The following is a 20,954-nucleotide window of genomic DNA, read 5'->3' as shown; positions in this document are numbered from 1 at the left end:
AACCGGAGAGCGGGCGAGAGCGAGAGATCCAGTTGTCGAAGTCCGGTGTGTCTCATGCACCGCATGCTCCTGCCTGCAGAGACAAACCCCCACGGTACTTTCGCTTTCGTTGCCGCGATCGGAGAACTATTAACAAGGAGAGTAAGTAACCTTCCCGGGGCTCCGGTTCGACCGACCTGCGAAGATCGTAACAAACGAGAGCACCCGGTTCGGGGGGATCGGATTGTCCAATTCACTGCCGTGCCGGCCGATCCTTTTTACAATAGTTGCGGAAGGTCTGATTAAGTTTTCTAAGAGCTAGCTGGGTCAAACAGCCAGAACCTGATTTAATTTTAATGCCTCTTTTAAAAGTGGTCGCTTTTTTCGTCCGTTTCGGTTAAATCCTCGGTGGTAGGGAGTGACTCATATTTCGACGGACGCGTGTCGTTAGGCCGGCGTGTGTTTGATTGATTGCAGCAAATTGTTTGTAACACTGCTGTCGACTGTCGGCTAGGGTCGTCGATGCGGCGGGGGCTTACCGAGCCCGGCTTAGCGGGTCTAATGGCGATGCAGACAACGGTTAGACATCATAATTGATCCAATTGCGGGATCGGATGCTGAGAGCTGCGGTGCTGCCGTGTTTGAGTCCGTGTTCGGAACGCTTTGCTTGGAAGGGTTTTGTTTATTTCTTGCGTTTCGTACTGACAGCGCGAAGTGTCGGTTATCGCAAAAGTGCATTCTGATGCTGGTAAATGTTAGGTTGAAAGGCACAAGCACTGTAATTTAGTTTTGAAACGAATAAAAATATTTGTACTATTCTCGTATAATTGGCATTTTTTTAATCGAATAGCTGGAATAGCCGATAATTGTGAGTGATTTGATTTTTCTATTCAATGAAAAAATGTTTTCGATCTTGACACTTAGAAAAATCGTTCACTATTCCTATATCCTATTGGGTAACGATATGAATTGAATAAAATGTGCAATGCGCAAGTGAGATTTGTGAGTGTTAAATAATATAAATTACCAGTCAGGAAATATTCTAATTTATTCTGCATCGAAAATCTTTTTTGCTTGTGTGTTTCTTGCTAAATAGGCCTTAGTGAGCTACAAACATTTAGAAGATGAGAAGTAGACGATGAGTGATGTCCGGAATTAGTTCAAGTGAAGATAATCCTTCAGTTTGTTGATGAAAACACTGTTGCGTGAAGAATGTCACAGTCATTATATCAACGTTAACGAACTTTAAGAACAATCAGACGTTAGTTAGCTTTCTAGTACAGGAAAAGCTTGAACAATCGTAAGCAACCTCTAAGCGCATTGAGAAATTATCAGAAATTCTTTTTCAGCAATAAAAGATGGTGTTCAATTTTTTTTAAATATCCAAAACGATCAAAGCCTTACAAAACCTTTCGAAGGTGTCCGTAGTTCTAGTTTGAATTTGGTTAATTTTGTTGAAATAGATACTGTGCATTGCTATTATGAAAATTTCATTGCTTCAAAAGTTTGTATAAACTGGTGATAAAGGCTAATCTTATTTCAAATGCAAAATCGGCCTAGAATCCAGTATCCAGAATTCAAGTCAAATGTTAGAGGTTCTAATAATTAAAAATTATCTCTCAGCGTCTTATTTGAATTGTTGATCGAATAAACAAAAAATTGCCCTCGAACTTGTCCGCAACTTTGTGCTTTGTAGTACGCTTTATCATTTCGTCAGCAAATTCTTATAGAGCTTGGACGATTCTTTGCATACAGATTTTGCTCCGCGTCACGGTCCGGTACAACTTGTGCCTTGTAACTTCTCACACCCGCCCTCTTCTTTGTTTTCTGGACATAGAATTGCGAAGTTCTGGATAACTGTTTTGGACTTCGTTTGAAACGAGCTATTCCTTTTGAATGAGTTTTAGGATTAAAGGATCATGTTTCCTGCCCATGGTCAATTGGTGGAGTTGACATAATCCAACAGATTAGCCAAGCAAATATTTCTCTAGAGAGAGTAAATGTGAAATTCAATTGAACAATATCACAAAAAACACATTTTCTCCCTCATAAGAAATACAAAATAACTTGACCAGTATAAGTCGATACAAAAAATAGTAATAGTTGCACGAGCAAATAGCAAATAGAAATTTGCATTAAGAACCCTACAAAAATGGCCAAGAACCGCTTGCAGCGGCACTTCATTGGATAATTTCAAGGATTATGGAGGAGGAGAAACTACTGGAGGAGTGGATGGAAGGTGGGGTTTGTTTCATCTACAAAAAGGGCGATGGGATAGATTGCTGTAGTTACCGCGGAATTACGCTAGTCAACGCCGCCTGCTCTCCCAGAGTTTGTTGCGTCGTCTATTCCCAATAGCAAGAGAATTCGAAGGGCAGTATCAGGTGGGCTTTATGGGGGCCCGTGCTATTACGGATCAAATTGTCGCTTCCCGTCAAATCCTCCTGAAATGTCGAGAGTACAAAACGTGCCAAACGCATCCTATTTTCGTGGATTTCAGAGCAGCATACGATACAGTTGAATGCAAACAACTATGGCCGACAATACACGAGTACGGTTTTCCGGACAAACTGACACGGCTGACCATAACCTGGGGCGAATGATGTGCTACGAAAGCGTTTTGGGAACACTCTCGAGTCCTTTCAAATCGCGCAGAGGGTTGTGTCAAGGGGATGGATTGCCCTGTATGTTATTCAACATCGTTATTGAAGGTGTGGTCCGGCGAGCGGGCATCGAAACGAGAGGTACGTTCTTCAGCAAGAGTAGCCAACTCCCAGCCATCGCAGACGACCTCGACATCATTACTAGAAACCTTGGGACGGCGGAGGCAATCCACGCCAGACTAAAAACGGAAGTTAGGAGCATAGGGTTACAAATCAGTACATCGACAACCAAATATATGGTAGGAAGAGGCTCCAGAGAAAGTAACGTTTGCTTCCCATAGACAGTGACTATTGACAGCGATAAACTGGAAGTGGTTGATGAGCTCGTATAATTGGGATATCTGGCCAACGCCGACAATAATATGAGTAAGGAGATTCAACGACGTATTCAAGCTCGAAATCGAGCTTTCTTTTCCTTCCGCAAGACGCTTTGTTCTAGTACCATTCGCCGCCATACAAAGCTGACGATGTGCAAGACGCTAATCAGACCGGTAGTCCTCTACGAATTTGAGACAGCAACTTTGCTCACGGAAGATATACGTGTTCTTGCCGTATTTGAATGAAAGGTATTGCGGATTATTTTTGGCGGAGTACAAACGGATAGCGGAGAGCGGCATAGGCGTATGAACCACAAGTTGCTGGCACTACTTGGAGAGATTCCCATCGCACACCTGGCGAAAGTTGGGAGACTACGGTGGGCCGGCCACGTCGCAGGGATATCGAACGACTGTGCAGTGAAATCCATTCTCTTAAAGAACCCCACCGGGACCAGGAATGGAGGAGTCCAACGTAGCAGATGGCTCGACCAGGTTGAAGCCGACTTGCGTGTGTCGAGACGCGCAACGAATTGGCAACGAGTAGCGTCAGGACCGAGTACAATGGAGAGGAATTCTTGATGCGGCAAGAGCCACCCCGGCTCTCGGCTGGTAAAGTAAGTAAGTATTAAGAGCTTGCAGGATTCATCCCGACGAGTTTGTTCCAGTTCTAACATGATATATACAAATGAAATCCTGAAAAACGTGTGTTTTCAACCCTCTAACGGGTAAGACCGTCTACGCAAGACGTTCGTAATATGTTCAGAACAGATTTCCTGAAATTTTGATATTAATATCACAACATTCTGACCATGCGTTCAAAAGTTATCATCCTTCAAAAACAAAAATTCCGAAAAAAAATTATGGGGCACATCCTTCCATACTGTATTCTGAATTTATTAACAATGAAGTTTGCCAGGGCCAGTTGAGGATTAGTACCGGCTCGTGGGGCTTTGTAAAAAAAATGTTCCACCATGATTCCGGAACGCCTTATGGCCGGTTCTCCGTCAAACTACACACATATGTTCCTTGACATGAAAGAATCATTGCATTGGGATTGACAAAAAGCGCGTGTACAGCAAGGGGGTGGTCAAAATAAGGAAAAAAGGTTTTGTTTCTCATTTTCATTATAGGAGCGCATTTATCTTGCATTAGGACCGATAGCTGTCGTACAACTGGCTGAATTTCGAAAATAGATGTGTTAAGTAATTGTGGGACAAAATGTGGCAGTTGACCTAGGGAGAGGGAGTGGTTAGCTGATAAGAGGGACAGGAACGTCAAAATGAGGAAGGAATGCTTCGTTTGATGCATTATAAGAATTTCCGAAACGAAAAGACAAGAACAACCAGCTGGAATACAAAAATGGGCAGGAGAGGTCCAATCTAAATACAGATATAAACGTATGTAACATGGGAAGGAGGTCTAAATCAGGAAAGAGGGCTTTGTTAGTCTTACGCACATTATGTGAATTCCCGGATCGAAAATAGATGTACAAATGGCTATGAGACAAGAGGGGGATCTAAAAAGGACGGAGATGGGGTGGCTTTAACAAGGAGGAGGTTCCAATAAGTAAAAAAGGCTGGGTTCCTCTTCATCCAGCTTTTTACGAGTCACAATGGCGGACGGCATAATCTGTGCCATCATAATTATAATATATTTGCACAGCATTTTTGACATTTCGGTATACATCGCACATTTTCTTTCCGCACGTTGTTACGGTAAAACTATAGAAACGTGTAGAAAAGAAATTTATGATGTATACAGAAATGTCAAAAATGCTGTTCAAATATTACGCACACAGATTATACCATCCGCCTCTATGGCTCGTAAAAGCTGGATAGGGATTTCGAAGGGAACTCTGATTCCCAAGTGGATAGGGGACAACCAGGGGGAGAGCTAACAAGAGGAATAGAGTCGTTCAAATGAAGAAACAGCTTCTTATTAGGGAGTAAATGTGTTTTTGTGAAGAACGAACATTGGAAGAACCTGGAAAATTGATATGCAAACTGTGAAAAATAGTTAACTGTCCAGATGGGACAGAGTTGAGAGTTGTGGGTTTATGTAAATAAATCATCTATACCTGTAAAAATGGATTTCTGTCTGTCTGTCGGGATGTCCCTTATAGAATCGAAAACTACTGAACCAATCGGCGTGAAAATTTGCATGTAGAGGTTTTTGGGGCCAGGGAAGGTTTTTATGATGGTTAGGGACCCCTCCCCCACTAAGAGAAAGGGCTCCCATACAAATGAAATACAAATTTCCTCATAACTTCAGAACTAATCAAGCAAATGGAACCAAATTTAGCATGTGAGTTTTTGTGTGGGCAATTTTTTTTCTATGGTCAATTGAGACCCCTTGTCTCTTTAGGAGGGGAATTATAACCCCTCTCCCCTTGAAGAGGGGGGGGGGGAGGCTTCCATACAAATGAAATACAAATTTCTCCATAACTCGATAACTAATCAAACAAATAGAACCAAATTTGGCATGTGAAGCCATTTAGTACGTCACGCAAATTTTGACCAAAATCAACCCCCCACTCCTCCTTGTCACATTTGGTCTCACATTCGTGACCCCTCTGAGAAAGTCGCGGCAATCCCTTCCCCCCTTCAACCTTTTTATTTAAAACTATCAAATGAATTTCAGCAAATTAAAAAAAGGAAATTTTCGATATAAGTCATTGATTCAATGATTTTGAAGATGATCTCCAATTGCTGCGATCGGATACGCTTCAGAAGTCACTGATGTGTCGTCGATTAATGTTTCGCGCATATCCACGTCCTTTACATTCTCCCACTCAAATTCGTTTGATCTAGTTGAAAGAATCAGGACTTCCTGCTGACGACTTGCAGCAACACGCCTTGGAAGAACTTTTCTGACGGATTTTGTCATTTTGTGTAGTCATTCAATCGTGCAATCATTCAACACTATGCTGTTAAGATCGACTGAGATACATATATTGTATTGCGGATTTTCGGCTTTCCAGTCAGTTTTATATTGAAAACGGCTTTTTTATACTGCCCGACGTTTCGGCCTTTGGTTTTGGCCTTTTTCAAAGGTGATATGGTTACGGCCAAAACCAAAGGCCGAAACGTTAGGCAGTATAAAGAAGCCGTTTTCAATATAAAACTGACTGGAAAGCCGAAAATCCGCAATACAATTCAACACTATCTTAGATGCGAAATTTAATACGCAAGTGGCATAAACTCTATCCTTCAGGGAGCTTTTGAGTGAGGGGCAGTATAGGTTATACCGAAGAACCTTAAAAGCAGCCGTGTAACTTCGGTATGAGTTTATGTTCATCGATTGAGTTCAGCACGAATATCATGTGACGTCACATAACTTCATACCCTGCCTCACCCCTACACGGAAAGAAATTTGATTCCGATGCCATGAATGAAATCATAAAATCATGAAATGTGAGTTCATGTCAAATCATGACTGAACTGCCATATCAGACAGCACAAAATCATGAATAATAGTTCATGATTTTGCGTTGTGTCGTACTGCAAGAAGCTCGTGATATCATGATTATTATTCATGGTGTATTTTCATAAATCATGAGCTAGAAACCGGGAATCATGAGTCATTTTGCTCATTTTGGAGATCAAATTTCTACCCGTGTACGTCACAAATCGTCACGATTAGGTCAAACCTCCCCCTCCCCCTGCAGTGATAAAAATACCCAGCATTGAAAAAAAATTCTGTCAAATTGCCGCTGACGGATGCATTAGCGCTTAATTCGGTTTGGCAGTTTACTAGTAAAGTGAATTTCTCTCAGAATCATCCAGTGCAAAATGGGTTACTCATTTCATATCGATAAGCCAGTGCCGATAGCCGTTTTCAGACCCTTGGCCATTTAAGTAAAAGAACAGGCTCTCAGCTGTCTGTGCGTATTACATTTTAACCTTGAGTATATATTTTTATTTTGTTTTTCTTTTTTGAACTCTTAAATAAGAGGAATGTAAAAACGGTAAATGCGGGTCCCCTTTGCCCAAATTTGGAGCACTCGACGGGTGGCCATTCTGGTCAGCCTGTGGTATAGTCTGCAAAAAAAATAATAAGCCGCGGCTGGTCGGATCGGTGTCAAGATTGCCTTGAACCGGTTTTTACGCATTTTTTTGTTGTCGAATTTTGCAGTCGCTTACTACAGGTCTAATAAGCTGGGTGACAATTATTTGCCATTTTCATAATTAGCGCACTGTAATTTTCGTATTGTTTACTCTTTTAGCTCCGTAATTAATTAGGTTACTATTCTTTCCCCAACCCTTAGCATTCAGTTCTGTTCAAAACACCAATTTTCAAATGTTAAAACTTTAAAATTGATCAAGTGGGACCGAAATACTCACGTGTAACCCCTTTTTTATCCGTCGGTGAACCCCAAAGGGTGCTCTCAATGGACCTGCACAAAGGCGGTAGCCAATGTGACATGGATTCAGTTGTAAAATTGGGCAAGCGCAAAGAAAACGTGACAGGGAAATGTTGGGTGCTTGTTTACCGGTACCAGTTTCAATTTCTATAGACCGTGCCTGAAGTGGAGCCGTTTTTGGTTGGGGCCATTATTGCTGTGAAGGTCAGTACTGCCACTGCACCGGTGCCAAGAGAGTACGACGCGACGGTATCAGCTAGTCAGTATAGGCGGCATGCATGACATATTTAGAGCGAACTCGGACGCAAACCGTGTGGAACGAAAGCGAGAACAATCAACGGCTTCTTGCATGGGAAACTGGGCGGGCGTACTTCTGATATGATGTAATTAACCATGTTTGAGCTCGTGATTTGCTCTCCACACAATTCGACAAGTCGCCAACAAGTCTCGAAAGATTGCGTGTTTGCCGTGACGTTTTGTTGCTATACAAACCTCGCGCCGCCATTCTTGAGCGAATGAATATGTTTAGCCTCCCCAACTCACCCCCCGGTTTTTGTGTATTGACTAATTTTTTTTTCATCTGTCAAATTGCCGTTGTCGATAGTGTTTTTGGGGCTTCTGACATTCGCCGACGAATTATGACCATGATTTGTAGACATAATGTAGAGGGGAAAAAAGATGTAAGACGGAACAAGTGAAATAAAAATTTATCTTCAGGCCGCGGCTTCAGGTTTTCAAATTTCGATTGGCGTACGAAGGTCGTTTACTTTTATTGCAGTGTCGGGTTAAGCGATCGATGTAATAAATCTATTGCTGTGAGTTGGATACCTTAGGCTTACTTATCTCCCAGAAACGTTTCCTAATCATTGGATGCTATGCTATCATAAAAACATTCCATATAATCTCCATTTAAAGCGAGTTAAACCCAGAGACTAGCGATTATTCGTGATCGAACTTATTATGCCTTGCTTTAACATTGAAAAAAAAACAAACAAAAAAAAACAAAAATATGCTTTGTAGGTAGAAATACCTATGACATCTACTGTTAGAATTGATTAGCAATAGGAAGCTAATGTTGCTACTTTGTTGTTAGAATGAATTGCTAGTTACTTGAAGAGAGGCAGAAGTAATTTTGTGCAAATCGCCTAAGGTTTAATATCTACATGTCGCATGCTAATAATTACAGTGTAAAAAATTGTTGACTATCAGCCCAGTTAAGGCAGGGTGAGTCATACGCTTTTGCTGGTGAAGGTAATGACGATTGTATTCGACTCCTGTTTCTAGAAGTTTAATCCGTATGCAAAAAGCATACATTTTACCATTATGGGATTTCCCACGATCCTTAAAAGGTGTTACAGCTTTAGTTGGCTTTTATTCCAGATGATTTTATTTTCGATTTTGTCCGAATCGGCAACATGTTTAATTGCTCCTTAACGAAACACACAAGGATTCCTTTCTCGTGAGGTAATTCAAGTAACTCCATCGGCCGTTTCATTAACGAATGCAATCCGCCAAGCGACAGGGACGAGGGTCAATTCAGATCGGCCCCTCCTTCAAACAGTAAAGATCAGATGATTTCGTTCGTTCAGGAAGCAATTGATTGTTTGCTCTCAAGATTATTCAACCGAACCGGACGACTTGAGATGTCGATTTTACGTTCGATAGGTTTTCGGCTGCGTGTGACTGGCCTTGTCGTTTCGCCAGATCAATGCTTTTACCATAATAACCGGTGAACCAGTTTGCGCATGTGTCCCATAGCGATTTGAGCGATGGTTTAAGATGTGATGTGAACCTGCTGGCACAATTCAGCCGAGGAGGCCCACGAATGCACCAAAATACGAGTGGTGCACTGAACTTGTGTATTAGGGTGTCAATAGTTGTTTGAGACAGAAAATAATTTTCGAATTAAAAAATTATCGATATTGTTTTCTACTCTGGAGAAACCAAACTTTTATGCAAAATTTCAACACAATTGAATTTTTTGGCAGAGCAAGGAAGCGCTAAATTAGTCCTCAGTTTGCGAAGTAATGCCTTGGAAAAAATGGGCAAATTCATTTGAGGACTTATAAATAAAAACATTACTTAAAATACAGTACTCCCAAGTAGTATACTTGGTAAGAAGTAACGAACTACGAACCTAGTACCTAAGTGTTGATTTAATGGTCCTCCCTTATCTAATTTTTCGTTCTTTTCCCGTCAGAGTAGGCCATACTCTACTTGAAAATATATAGCCGTGAGCAGAAAAATTTAAGGTTCACTGTCAGATCAGCCTGGTTGATTTAATTTATAGCTACCATAATAAAATATACGAAAGAATGAATAATAAATTTTCAGCAGTTTCTGTAGTTGTGCAGCATATGCGCATTACATTTCATCGTGCATATTGGTATAACGAGTGGCTAAACTTACCGCACCGCCAAAATTTTGCAAGTTTTGAAAACCAGTTGTTTCGAGTACGTTACAGGAAGCGCTCTAATGCACTGGTTGGTAAATGGTTGGATAATGTGTAAAACAGACTTCATAGTGGTCCTTAGCCTCTTATCCAGCAATGGAAACTGGAATCCAGTGGAAACTAAGGTCGTATACCAACAGGGAAGGAGGCATAGTGTGTCTCGACACTGTAAGATGGCAGGCCAAGACATGAGACACTGTAAGATGGCAGGCCAATCACGAGACTAAAAAGAGTCAAGAAAATCTTACTTGGAACATTCTTCATGGACAAAGGCGACGAAATAAAGACATGGAATGGAAACTTGGTACCTGGAACTACAGATCGCTAAATTTCGTTGGTGGCGCTGGCGACAGAGTGCTGCTCGATCTATTAGAACCCCGAAAGTTTGGCATCGTGACACTGTCGCAAAGGCGAGAAGGTGTGGAGGATCCGTTGCGGCAAAGCCCAATTTTTCCAGAGCGGTGGTGCGACAAACGAGCTGGGAACGGGCTTCAAAATTTTGGGCAAAATGCAGCGTTGCGTAATAGACTGGAAAGCGATCAATGAAAGGATGTGCGTGTTGAGGATAAAAGGCCGTTTATTTGCATTGTCCATATGAAAATAAACCCGGCGACGAGAAGGAAGCGTTCAATGCGCAGCTGAAGGCAACGTACGGCAACTGTTCACGACGGGACATCAAGATCGTCATCGGGAATATGAACGCCCAGGTCGGTAGGGAAGCAATGTATCGACCGGTGATCGAGCCCCATAACCTGCACACCGACACGAGCGATAACGGCCAACGATGCATTAACTTTGCGGCTTCCCGAGGCTTGGTGATCAGAAGCACCTTCATTGCCCACAAAGATATCCGCAAGGTCACCTGGAGATCACCTGACCAATGAACCTCGAACCAAATCGATCATATTCTCATGGAGGGCCGGTTTTTCTCGAACATCACCAATGTACGCTCCCTACGGGGTACGGATATCGACTCGGACCATTACCTAGTAGCAGTACACGTGCGCTCAAAACTATCGACGGTTTATACCTCGTGACAAAGTCGCCCTCTTCAGTTAAACACTCGGCAGCTAAACAACCCGCCAGTTACGCGCGCGTACTGGATGACGCTCTACTTTCCTCTGTGGAGGTAGATGCTTCGACCCTCGGAAACGGATGATACGCTCGGTCGTCAACGAGGCCGCGGTACTAGGAGTGGTACTAGGAGGAGGAATGCCAACAAGCGATAGAGAGGAAAAAAGCTTGGAAAAACTATCTAAGCGTAACCACGAGAGAGAATTTGGCCAAGTATAGACGAGCGCGGATTCTAAGGATGAAAAAAAGCCAGAAGGAGGACAGAGATCGTAAGGAGCTAGAACAACTATTCCGGTCTAATGACACCCGCAAGTTTGACGAGAAGGTGAACCAACCTCGCAAGGCCTACACACCAAAACCTTGCATGTGTAGGGACGAGGGACGGAATCTAATCACAAACGAGCGCGAGGTGCTCGACAGATGGAAGCAGTATTTCGATGAGCACTTCAACGGCTATATAGCAGCAGAAGACGCAATGGAAGTTAACCTCAGAGTGCCTACAAACGACAACAGCGTGCCGGCTCCCGATCTTGAAGAGATCCGGCGAGAAATTCGTCAGCTGAAGAATAATAGAGTCGCCGGAAAGGACCGACTCCCGGCAGAGCTCTTCAAAAATCGCCAAGAACCGCTAGCAACGGCACTTCATTGGATAATTTCTAGAATTTGGGAGGAGGAGAAACCACCGGAGGAGTGGATGGAAGCTGTAGTCTGTCCCATCTAGATAAAGGGCGTCCGACTAGATTTCTGTAATTACCGCGGCATTGCATTGGTCAACGCCGCCTACAAGGTGCTCTCCCAGATTTTGTTGTGTAGTCTATTCCCAATAGCAAGAGAATTCGTAGGGCAGTATCAGGCGGGCTTTATGGGCGCCCGTGCTACTACGGATCAAATGTTTACTCTTCGACAAATCACAAATGTCACAAATGTCGAGAGTACAACGTGTACACGCATCATATTTTCGTGGATTTCAAAGCAGCATACGATACAGTTGAACGCGACCAGATATGGCAGATAATGCACGAGTACGGTTTTCTAGATAAACTGACGTGGCTGATCCAAGCTACCTTGGGGCGAGTAATGTGCTACGTGCGCGTTTTGGTGACACTCTCGAATCGCTCAGAGGGTTGCAGAAGGGGATAGTCTGTCCTGTATGTTATTCAATATCACTATTGAAGGTTTGATCAGGCAAGCGGGCATCGAAACGAGAGGTACGATCTTTAGCAAGAGTTGCCAAATCCTGCCTTTCCAGACAATCTGGACATCATTGTTTTGGGACGGCCAAAGCAATCTACGAGACTAAAAACGGAGGCTAGGATAATAGGGTTACAAATCAATTCGTCGGAAACCAAATATATGGTAGGAAGAAGCTCCAGAGAAAGCAACGTTTGCCTCCCACGGACAGTGACCATTGTCGGCCTTGAACTGCAAGTGGTTGACAAATTCGTATATTTGGGATCTCTGGTCACCGTCGATAATAATAACAGTAAGGAGATTGAACGACGCATTTAAGCTGGAAATCAAGCATTCTTTTCCCTCCGCAAGACGCGTCGATCAAGGAGCATTCGTCGCCGCATAAAGCTGACGATGTACAAAACGCTAATCAGACTGGTAGTTCTCTACGGACTTGAGACTGTAGCTTACGGAAGACATACGTGCACTTGCCGTAGTTGAATAAAAGGTGTTGCGGAGTACAAACAAATAGCGGAAAGTGGCGTAGGCATATAAACCACGAGTTGCAGGCACTACTTGAAGAGATTCCCATCGTACACCTGGCAAAAGTTGGGACTCTACGGTGGGCCGGCCACGTTGCTAGGATACCGGACGACTGTGCAGTGAAATCCGTTCTCTTCAAGAACCCCACCGGCACCAGCAATCGAGGGGCCCAACGTGACAGATGGCTCGACCAGGTTGAAGCCGACTTCTGTTAGATTTTAATTTCAACAACTGTTCTTTGACTCTACTGTACTACACTCTTCTGCTGTAAAATACTCGTAGATAACTATATCAAAATAGATCTATATATTGGTCGCAGTGGTTTCGTTTTCTACAGAAAAATCTCTGTGACAATCAAATAACAAATCAGTAAAACTAACTATGCTGCATTGAAAGTCGGGCCTACTACGGGCTTCACAAACACTTGCGGTCGAACAATCTGAGCCCCCGGACAAAGTGCATTCTGTACAAAACGCTAATTCGATCAGTTGTCCTCTACGGGCACGAAACGTGGACACTGCTAGAAGAGTGCAAGTATTCACAAAGTAGTCAAAGCTGGACGGATACGTTGGACAGGACACGTTGTTAGAACGCCGGACAACTAAACTGCAAAAATGGTTTTTGCATCGAATCCGGTAGGGACAAGACGAAGAGGGGACTCGCAAGACTAGGTGAAGCTAGATCTGACGAGCATTGGGTGCCCGCGGAACTGGAGACCAGCTGCCATGGACCGAAATAGATGGGGAAATTATACTGCGCAGGCCAACTAAGTAAGTAAGTAACTATGCTGCACTTAGAAAATTCGGCTCTAATGGACCTTCATCGATTAGGTTAAAATCTGAGCCGTTAAAATTCGTATAGCAGGCTGTGCGTAAAATTTCAAAATCAAGAAAAATTGCCATTTCTAAATGCAACTTTGCAGACGGATTTGGAGACTTTATCCACAAAAAAATACTCCGATTTTTTAAAGCAAGAGAGCACAGAGGGAAAGAGAGAATGAAATACGAGAGAAAGAGAATGAAAGCACAAGTACAGAATGCAAGTGAGAGAAAGAGATAATAGAGTAATTCTCGCTGAAACGGGGCCACTACTGACACGAGGTCTTCAAATATTGGAACTTTTGCGCTTAATTGGTTGAAAATAGTTAAAAAATAACAATTACACTTTCGATACCTCGAAATAACGAACCCCTCGTTCGCCAAGGGGCCTAACAGTTTCAAAAAAAGTTAAATTTTGAGCTAACCTTGAGATCTATATCATGTGATATTTCATAAATTTGCCATGAAACAACTAACAAATTCTGTAAAGAAGAAGAACAGGGCTTTCAAATGAAATAAACTTTTTTTGGCGGCCATCTTGGATTTGGCCGCCATGTTGGATTTTATCAAAAAATCACCGTTTTCGCCATGATCCTCCCAACCGATTTTAGGGTATGAAATGGGGAAGGCAAATGAGGAGCGTCCAATATAGCTCTAGTCATTCCAAGCCTCCACCTAGCGCCTCCTCGTGGCCATACCTGGTAATGCTCTATTGAGTAGCCAAGCTAGGAGGTGCGATGCTAGGTGGATCCCGGCTGCCTCATCTCAAAACCGTGGTTTTGGATAGACCGCGGAGCCGCACGGCCTTGCTAATAGGTAAGCCTAATATAAGTTATTTTAATCATTTTTTTTTTCGTTTTGGCTTATGAAGCATCTCCTGCTATATAGTAAAAACTTTGGCCAAAACAAGTTTTAATACTGCACATGGATACCCGAATGAAAAAATTAGATTAATCATTAGAAGCACTTATGGAACCTCAAAGGCTGCTACTCTATTTTATACGAAGGACTGCTGGTGAGATTGTTCTATTTTTTTTCATATATACCACATTTCATCCTAATATCCTAATTATTAATAGTATTATTATTGATATCATAAATGTGGAAGGCTGGATGATGGAGTGGATTACCAACCTGAATCCTTAAGGTCTGAAGCAAATATGGCACTTCTCAATTCAAAACAAACAAATCATCACGTGGGTTAAAGTTGGTACAGCGAAATTGATTATTACATGGAAGGATCCTAATGCTGGAACGCGACTCTTATAACTCCGGAATGCGCACAAGTGCCTCTGCTTGTGGGTCCGCCCAATCCCTTTTGGCCCTTCTGTAACAGTATTAGTGTGAAATTCATTGGATATTCAAATTTGGATCTACTGTAATTCTACCTACATACATTGGCAAATCCTTGTAACGATGGTGGCTTTCCTCTACTACTACTATTACTACTACTACTACTACTACTACTACTACTGATCCTCCCAATCGATTTTAATTTTAAGACCACCATCGGAAAGCTGAGAAGAAATGCTATAAGAAACATCTATCAAGTTAGGCGAGCAATGGCATTAACTATAAAAAACAATTAATTTTCTGTAGCAAGATATTCCATTATATGAGAGTTGTAACCCTTGATACAGATAATTAATTGTTTCGATAATTTAATGCCACTACACGTATAATTTGATGATGATAATTGATTTGAGTATTAGTAGCTACGCTTAACAAGTATTCGTTGTAATTCCTATGCTGGAAGGTGTATGGGTCGAACCAAGCTGTAATCTGAGATTATAACCGGATTCGAACCCACAACACTCGCCAGGGCATGTGGCTCGCTGGTACTAATGTACCTTTCTTCTACCGTCCCTTCGTCAATTGTAAAAAATCAGAGGGGTTGTGCACAAGACACGACCGCATAGGTGACGTAGGACCACGTAAGTCTCTTTGTAGCGATAGTAGGATGTATCCATGTATATAATAATACGGTTCTTCATGTATACAAGCTACATCCGTAACGGTCATCAAAGTAGAAACATTGTATACATTCAATCCTCAACCGATTTTGGAGTTATATCCATGAATTGATTGAATCTATTTTATTAAAACGAAACCAAGTTAGTAACTAAACCAAACAGTAAATAAATTTGTATGATATGTTTCTACGTTGAATAGTGCTTTTCCTTTGGTAATCGGTAGACGGTACGCACGAGTTTTCAAAAAGTTGAAAATTTTGCGCAACTTTTCTGCAGCTTACAAAAGGACACGGATAAAGCATTTACAACCTGCAGACGTATTGGAAGTCGCAGAAAATGTCACCTGTGACCAGAAAACTTATTACCGTCATTGGTTCTTGGTCGTCCGCAATGGCGAAAAATTCAACTTTTCCCCCGTTGACTGTGTTAATTATGGTATTAACTGGGCAAGAAAATATAATAAACTCTACAATCGTTGTGTGGCCCTTAAAAGAACCGATTGTTTGATTATCATAACTCCTGCTTGCAATAAACTTGCACTAACGCATTTAACGTAATTCTCTGTTCGGTAAATTGGAGTACCGATAACCGCTAACCAGGCACGGCTTGTTGCAACGGACCAACCGGAAAGCCTCAGCAGCTATGCGATCAACGAAACCGTTTGTGTATGGTCCTGAATCACGATGAAATACCACTCCAAGTGGCCAGCTGCAAGTGACGTGGGATGCTTCTGGTCGTTTTGTTGTCGCGAGTAGCATATTTCCTGCCAATTCCAGGACTTCAGCAGCCACCTATGCCATCACGGCAACGAAATGAACCACCAGCAACAAGCGAACAAAACCACGAGGTAAACGGTAAAAATTATTTGATAAGAAGCGAACAATCAGATCAATCTAAATTAAATAGAATTTAAATCTGTGAGTACGACACTTCTCATAGCAGCGGTGACACGGGACAGCAATTTGTTCAACTCTTCGTTGTTGCGGATGGTCAGCTGCAAGTGACGATAATTCTGATCGTTTCGTTGTCGCGAACAACATATGTCCTCCCAATTCCAGAACTCCTGTCGCCAGATATTCCATCACGGCAGCGAAATGAGTGCTTCAGCTCCAACACACGGTCACACGGTCAGCCGCCAATGAACACGTGCACGAGTCGTACGTGACTTCCGTTTGCCTGGCAAACGATGTTGGCACTAGTTCAGCTAGCGTTTGAATAATGCTGTTCGCCGGCTTACCACGTATTATGTACCAGAGCAAGCGACAAGAAACGACCACACCCATTTTTCTTGGTTCTTCATTCTATCATCTACGTGAAATAAATTTTCGATCGGATTCTATAGGGCGTAAATTAAATACAATCATAAGGAAGCTTAACCCATAGCTTATATCGTATATATTTCTGTCATCCGTGCTAGGGAAGCACTGACGAGGGAAGGCAAAAATATGAAAATAATTCAAATTTTCAAAATCAATTCAAAAACAACAATTTTTCATATTCAATTTCAAAAACAAAATCAATAGTTTTCTACATTTTCAAAATTTTCAATCGATTTCCCGATCAATTGGTGTAAATATCTTGGAAATCTATTGAAAATTGACTGAATTATAAGCCGAAGCGTGAAAACGCGTTTCTACTTTGATGACGTCATTTCCAACAACCAATCACGAAGCGAGAATTCTGGTAAAACATAGGTTCATTATTTTCAATTTTTCAATAGTTCAACATCAAGAATCCACACTTTTCTTTATTTGGGTCAATTCTTAGAAGATTTTCCAATCGATTGGTGTAAGAATATTGAAAATCGATTGGAAAACCGCTGAGCTATTAGTGCTCAAAATCTTTCATTTTTCGTGACGCTCACATTTTTCGATTTTTTTGGAATGACACCCTATCTCGAAACTTGCCGTAAGACGTAGTCCTACGTCAAAAACTACCGTTTCAAAAAATATTTACCTTTTCTGTTAGGGAAGAATGAATGCTTAATGTGGAAAATGTAGATTCAGGCAAACTGAAAAATTCTTGATATTAGGCCAAAAATATAGATTTGGCGAAGGTTTGAGGCGAACTCACGGTTCTCAATCTCTAGTCGAGTGTGTTGTTTAACCATTTAACCAATTACACCACTAAGCTGTCTCACCTACGCTAAGTCTATATTTTTGGCCTAATATCAAGAATTTTTTAGTTTGCTTGGATCTACATTTTTCGCATTAAGCATTTATTCTTCCCCAAAAGCTAAAATTTAATTGCCTTTAAAAATGCTTCGTGTATTGTACGCCTGAAAAAAAATAAGTTAAAAATTGGATCGATTTGCGGATCTAAAAAATAATGTCCAATTGAGTTGAATTTTTACTCACAGGTACTTGACAAAAAATTTCATTTTTTGTCTTTTACTCATATTTTGAAATTCTGCTGAAGACGATGAAATATAACATTTTGATACTTAAATATTTTCAGTTCTCGACGCTTTTTGAAATCCAAAACGATAATTTTCTTTGACGCCCTACAGTCGATTAATATTGTCGCAGCTCGCTACCGATTATTGCATCTTAAATGTCACTTCAAAGTTTGCCGGTCGGTACAATATGGTTGGTATTATTTACTGCGTAGGTCTGTAAAAAATACATTTTGAGCAGCATGTTGTGGCCGAGATCCAAGGCTTGTGAAATAGCAATTTTTTTTTATTGTTTGTTTGCAGTCATTTCGAGCACTGTACGATTAGTGTACACAAATTGGGTGGTTTGTGGCGGTGTTTATTCAGCCAATCGGTGCTGATTTGCATGAGAAATGAAATACTATTCATTTCGGTATAATAAATTATTCGATCAATATTTCAATTTCGTTTGGACTGCCTTCTAGTTTGTTTTAGAGTTACCCTATCCGTTAGGTTCAGCCTAATTCTTGAATAAATTCAGCTGACCTTCAGCTGTCGGATTTTTTTTCTTCTCTCATTCACAAACCTCAGCCAAATTGCTCCGGGATCGTCCGGTCTGGTACTGAATCGCCGAAACGAACACCTCTGACATGCCAAAATCCAGTTTGCGGAGGTGATTGATTTCTGCACCGGCAATTTTTATTCGCCAACCCAGATCGGCACCGTAGCAGGTTGTGGTGCTGGTGCGTCGTACTGTGGTCACAGCAGAGATGCTGTGCCGTTTGCTCACCTGACGCTTTTCGGTAACCTTTCTCTTTCCTATATGTATTACTCGCGTGATTCTGGCGAGGTGGACTAGCTTGGTTAGCCAAGCCAGCAGCGTCCAGCTCCTTACGAGGCGGAAGGTGGTCCGACGACGACGTGGCGGCGTTGCGTGGCGGAGATCCTGTGTGGACAACAACGACAAGACGAAGAACAACACTCGACTTTATTATATAACCTTAACCTTGTACAACAAAACCGCTTCGTCAGAGTGGTGCAGTTGTAAAACCACCATCACGGTTTAAATGTACCGGCATTGAGGACAGCAAAAAAAAAAAAAGAGATCGCTTTCGAGTTTACGTTTTGGTCTTATCGTTCGCGGCTTCTGGTGCCCTGGTATTCCACTGGATGAGGTGGATGGTAATTCGTCCAGGCCCGAGGGATTTATCATGCACATTTCATTCTAGCGAGTTGTGTTTTCTCCGTTTTTTTTGAGTAAGACGTGTTTCATGCTCGTAATTTGGAGGTACAATGCTGTTCTAAGAAATCGGTCGTTGCATGTTCGATTCTCAGCTAGGAAGTACTATTCGAAACAGTAGAATCGTGGCACATGTCTCACAACTGGCTTCGAAGTCATTCGATGAAGAAAGGTCAAGTCTCTGCAAGACACTTTTGAGTCCAAGGTTTTTCATTTATGCTCTTGTTTGGTATTTAAATGGCTAATTAAGAAAAGTTCATTTTAATTTAAACAGACAATTGTTTGCTAGTGTACAGAAGAAGAAATATGTTCTGGCTTAACCGGTGTCGATGGGTTACAAGTATTGGGATCTACTTTCACACGAGTACGACTGTTGTATTCCGTTTGGGGTCTCCTTCATGAGCCATTTTTTCTTGCTGTCCTTTTGAGCAACCGTTTCGTTGCAGTTTTTGCATTCTCGCGCAAGTAGAGTAGTAGTTGGTGGACTAGGGCGTGTGCCTTGTACTGTTTATTTTGCCTGTTTCATTGTCTTCTTTTTATCCTGTGAGATCAAATTTTGCTATAAATTCGAGTCTAGACCGGAGTCGGGTATCATTGATCACTGTGACTTCAGCTGTAACGCACAACAACACTCAACTTTCTCATCATAATGGCTTTCAAGGTAAGGACTCGACAGTTAGCATAGTCCAGAATGTTCGAAATTTGATTTTGGTGTTTGTACTCCTCCTCAGTTCGTCGTGTTCCTCGCTTCATTGGCCGTCGCCAGCGCTGGATATCTGCAAGCTCCAGTTGCTCACTACTCACCGGCGTCCGCTGTGAGCTACAGCAGCCTGTCGCATGCAGCTCCCCTTGCCTATGCTGCCCCACTTGCCAAGACCGTGGCCTATGCTTCGCCCGCCATCGGAGCTACCCACGAGAGCACAATCCGCGGACATGATGCCACCATCTCGCACCAGTCCAAGGCCATCGACACTGCTTTCTCCAGTGTCCGCAAGTCCGACACTCGCATCACCAACGAAGGACCTAAACTGGCCTACGCTGCTCCTGCCATCGCCACCTACTCCCACGCTCCTGCTTTGACTCACTCTTACACCCAGGCCGCTCCTTTGACCATTGCCAAGCAAGTTAGCTATGCTGCTCCAGCCATCCATACCACATACGCCCAGCACGCTCCTGCTTTGGCTACCTATGCCCACGCTGCTCCAGTTGTTGCTGCTACCAAGACCTTGACCTACTCGCCAGCCGTTGAAGTCGCTCATGTTTCGTTCGAAGGAACCAATGCCCACTACGGCTGGTAAGAAGCTCGACGTGGTCTTCCAGGTAAACAGCCGGATACAATGATTAGTCTCGTTGTATCTATTTTTTATTAAAATATCCTGTTGTTGTTTTGTTTTGACAGCATGCCCCGGTCGTCATCGTGGGGGTGTGTTTTAATAAAGTAGATACAATCATCTAGGGGTGAGAGTTTTATTTCTTCGAGGATTTTTTTTAGTCATCAGTGCGGTTTAAGGTTTGTCGGAAAAGTTTTCGTTTTGGAGTAACTTTGGTGTCGTAAATAGCAGGTTGACGTAAGCGAATTTTTATCTACTGGTGGGAAAGACCGTGATTTAGTAACAGTTAGTAAGGGATTATTACATTTTAATTTTACATTTTACTTTTTACTTTGATAATTTCGTAACAAGTATGGTTGTTTTCCTTGGAAAGGTGTGAATAATTCACTTTTAATATTATAAATTGTGCACTTTTAATATTTAATTGTACACGTAATACAGTTATTACATGTTGCGTGTATAAAATCAGACGTTTTGACAATCAAACTACCTATTTTACTTTTCTAGCAGATTCCGTAAATGGGCTGCTCGTAAAATGAATCGATTAAACTGTAATAAACCCGTATGTGAATAAATAAATATTTTTGATTTAGAAACAAGTAACTGCCAAGTTAATCGTTGATGGCTGCTTTTTAGCGGATTTTTTATTCGTACTAG

General features: G+C 42.0%; 1 protein-coding gene across 1 annotated transcript; it reads left to right on the top strand.

The window, feature by feature from the left end:
• The first annotated feature begins 19,615 nt into the window (after positions 1 to 19,615).
• Positions 19,616 to 20,264, top strand: LOC128737664 (larval/pupal cuticle protein H1C-like). Its single transcript, XM_053832341.1, has 2 exons — positions 19,616 to 19,627; positions 19,698 to 20,264. The coding sequence occupies exons 1-2, from the start codon at positions 19,616 to 19,618 to the stop codon at positions 20,262 to 20,264; spliced, it is 579 nt and encodes a 192-aa protein (XP_053688316.1).
• The last annotated feature ends 690 nt before the right edge of the window (positions 20,265 to 20,954 follow it).

Source organism: Sabethes cyaneus, chromosome 2 (genome assembly GCF_943734655.1).
Source record: "Sabethes cyaneus chromosome 2, idSabCyanKW18_F2, whole genome shotgun sequence".
Taxonomy (NCBI): Eukaryota; Metazoa; Arthropoda; class Insecta; order Diptera; family Culicidae; genus Sabethes; species Sabethes cyaneus.
This window is presented reverse-complemented; position numbering and strand designations above follow the sequence as displayed.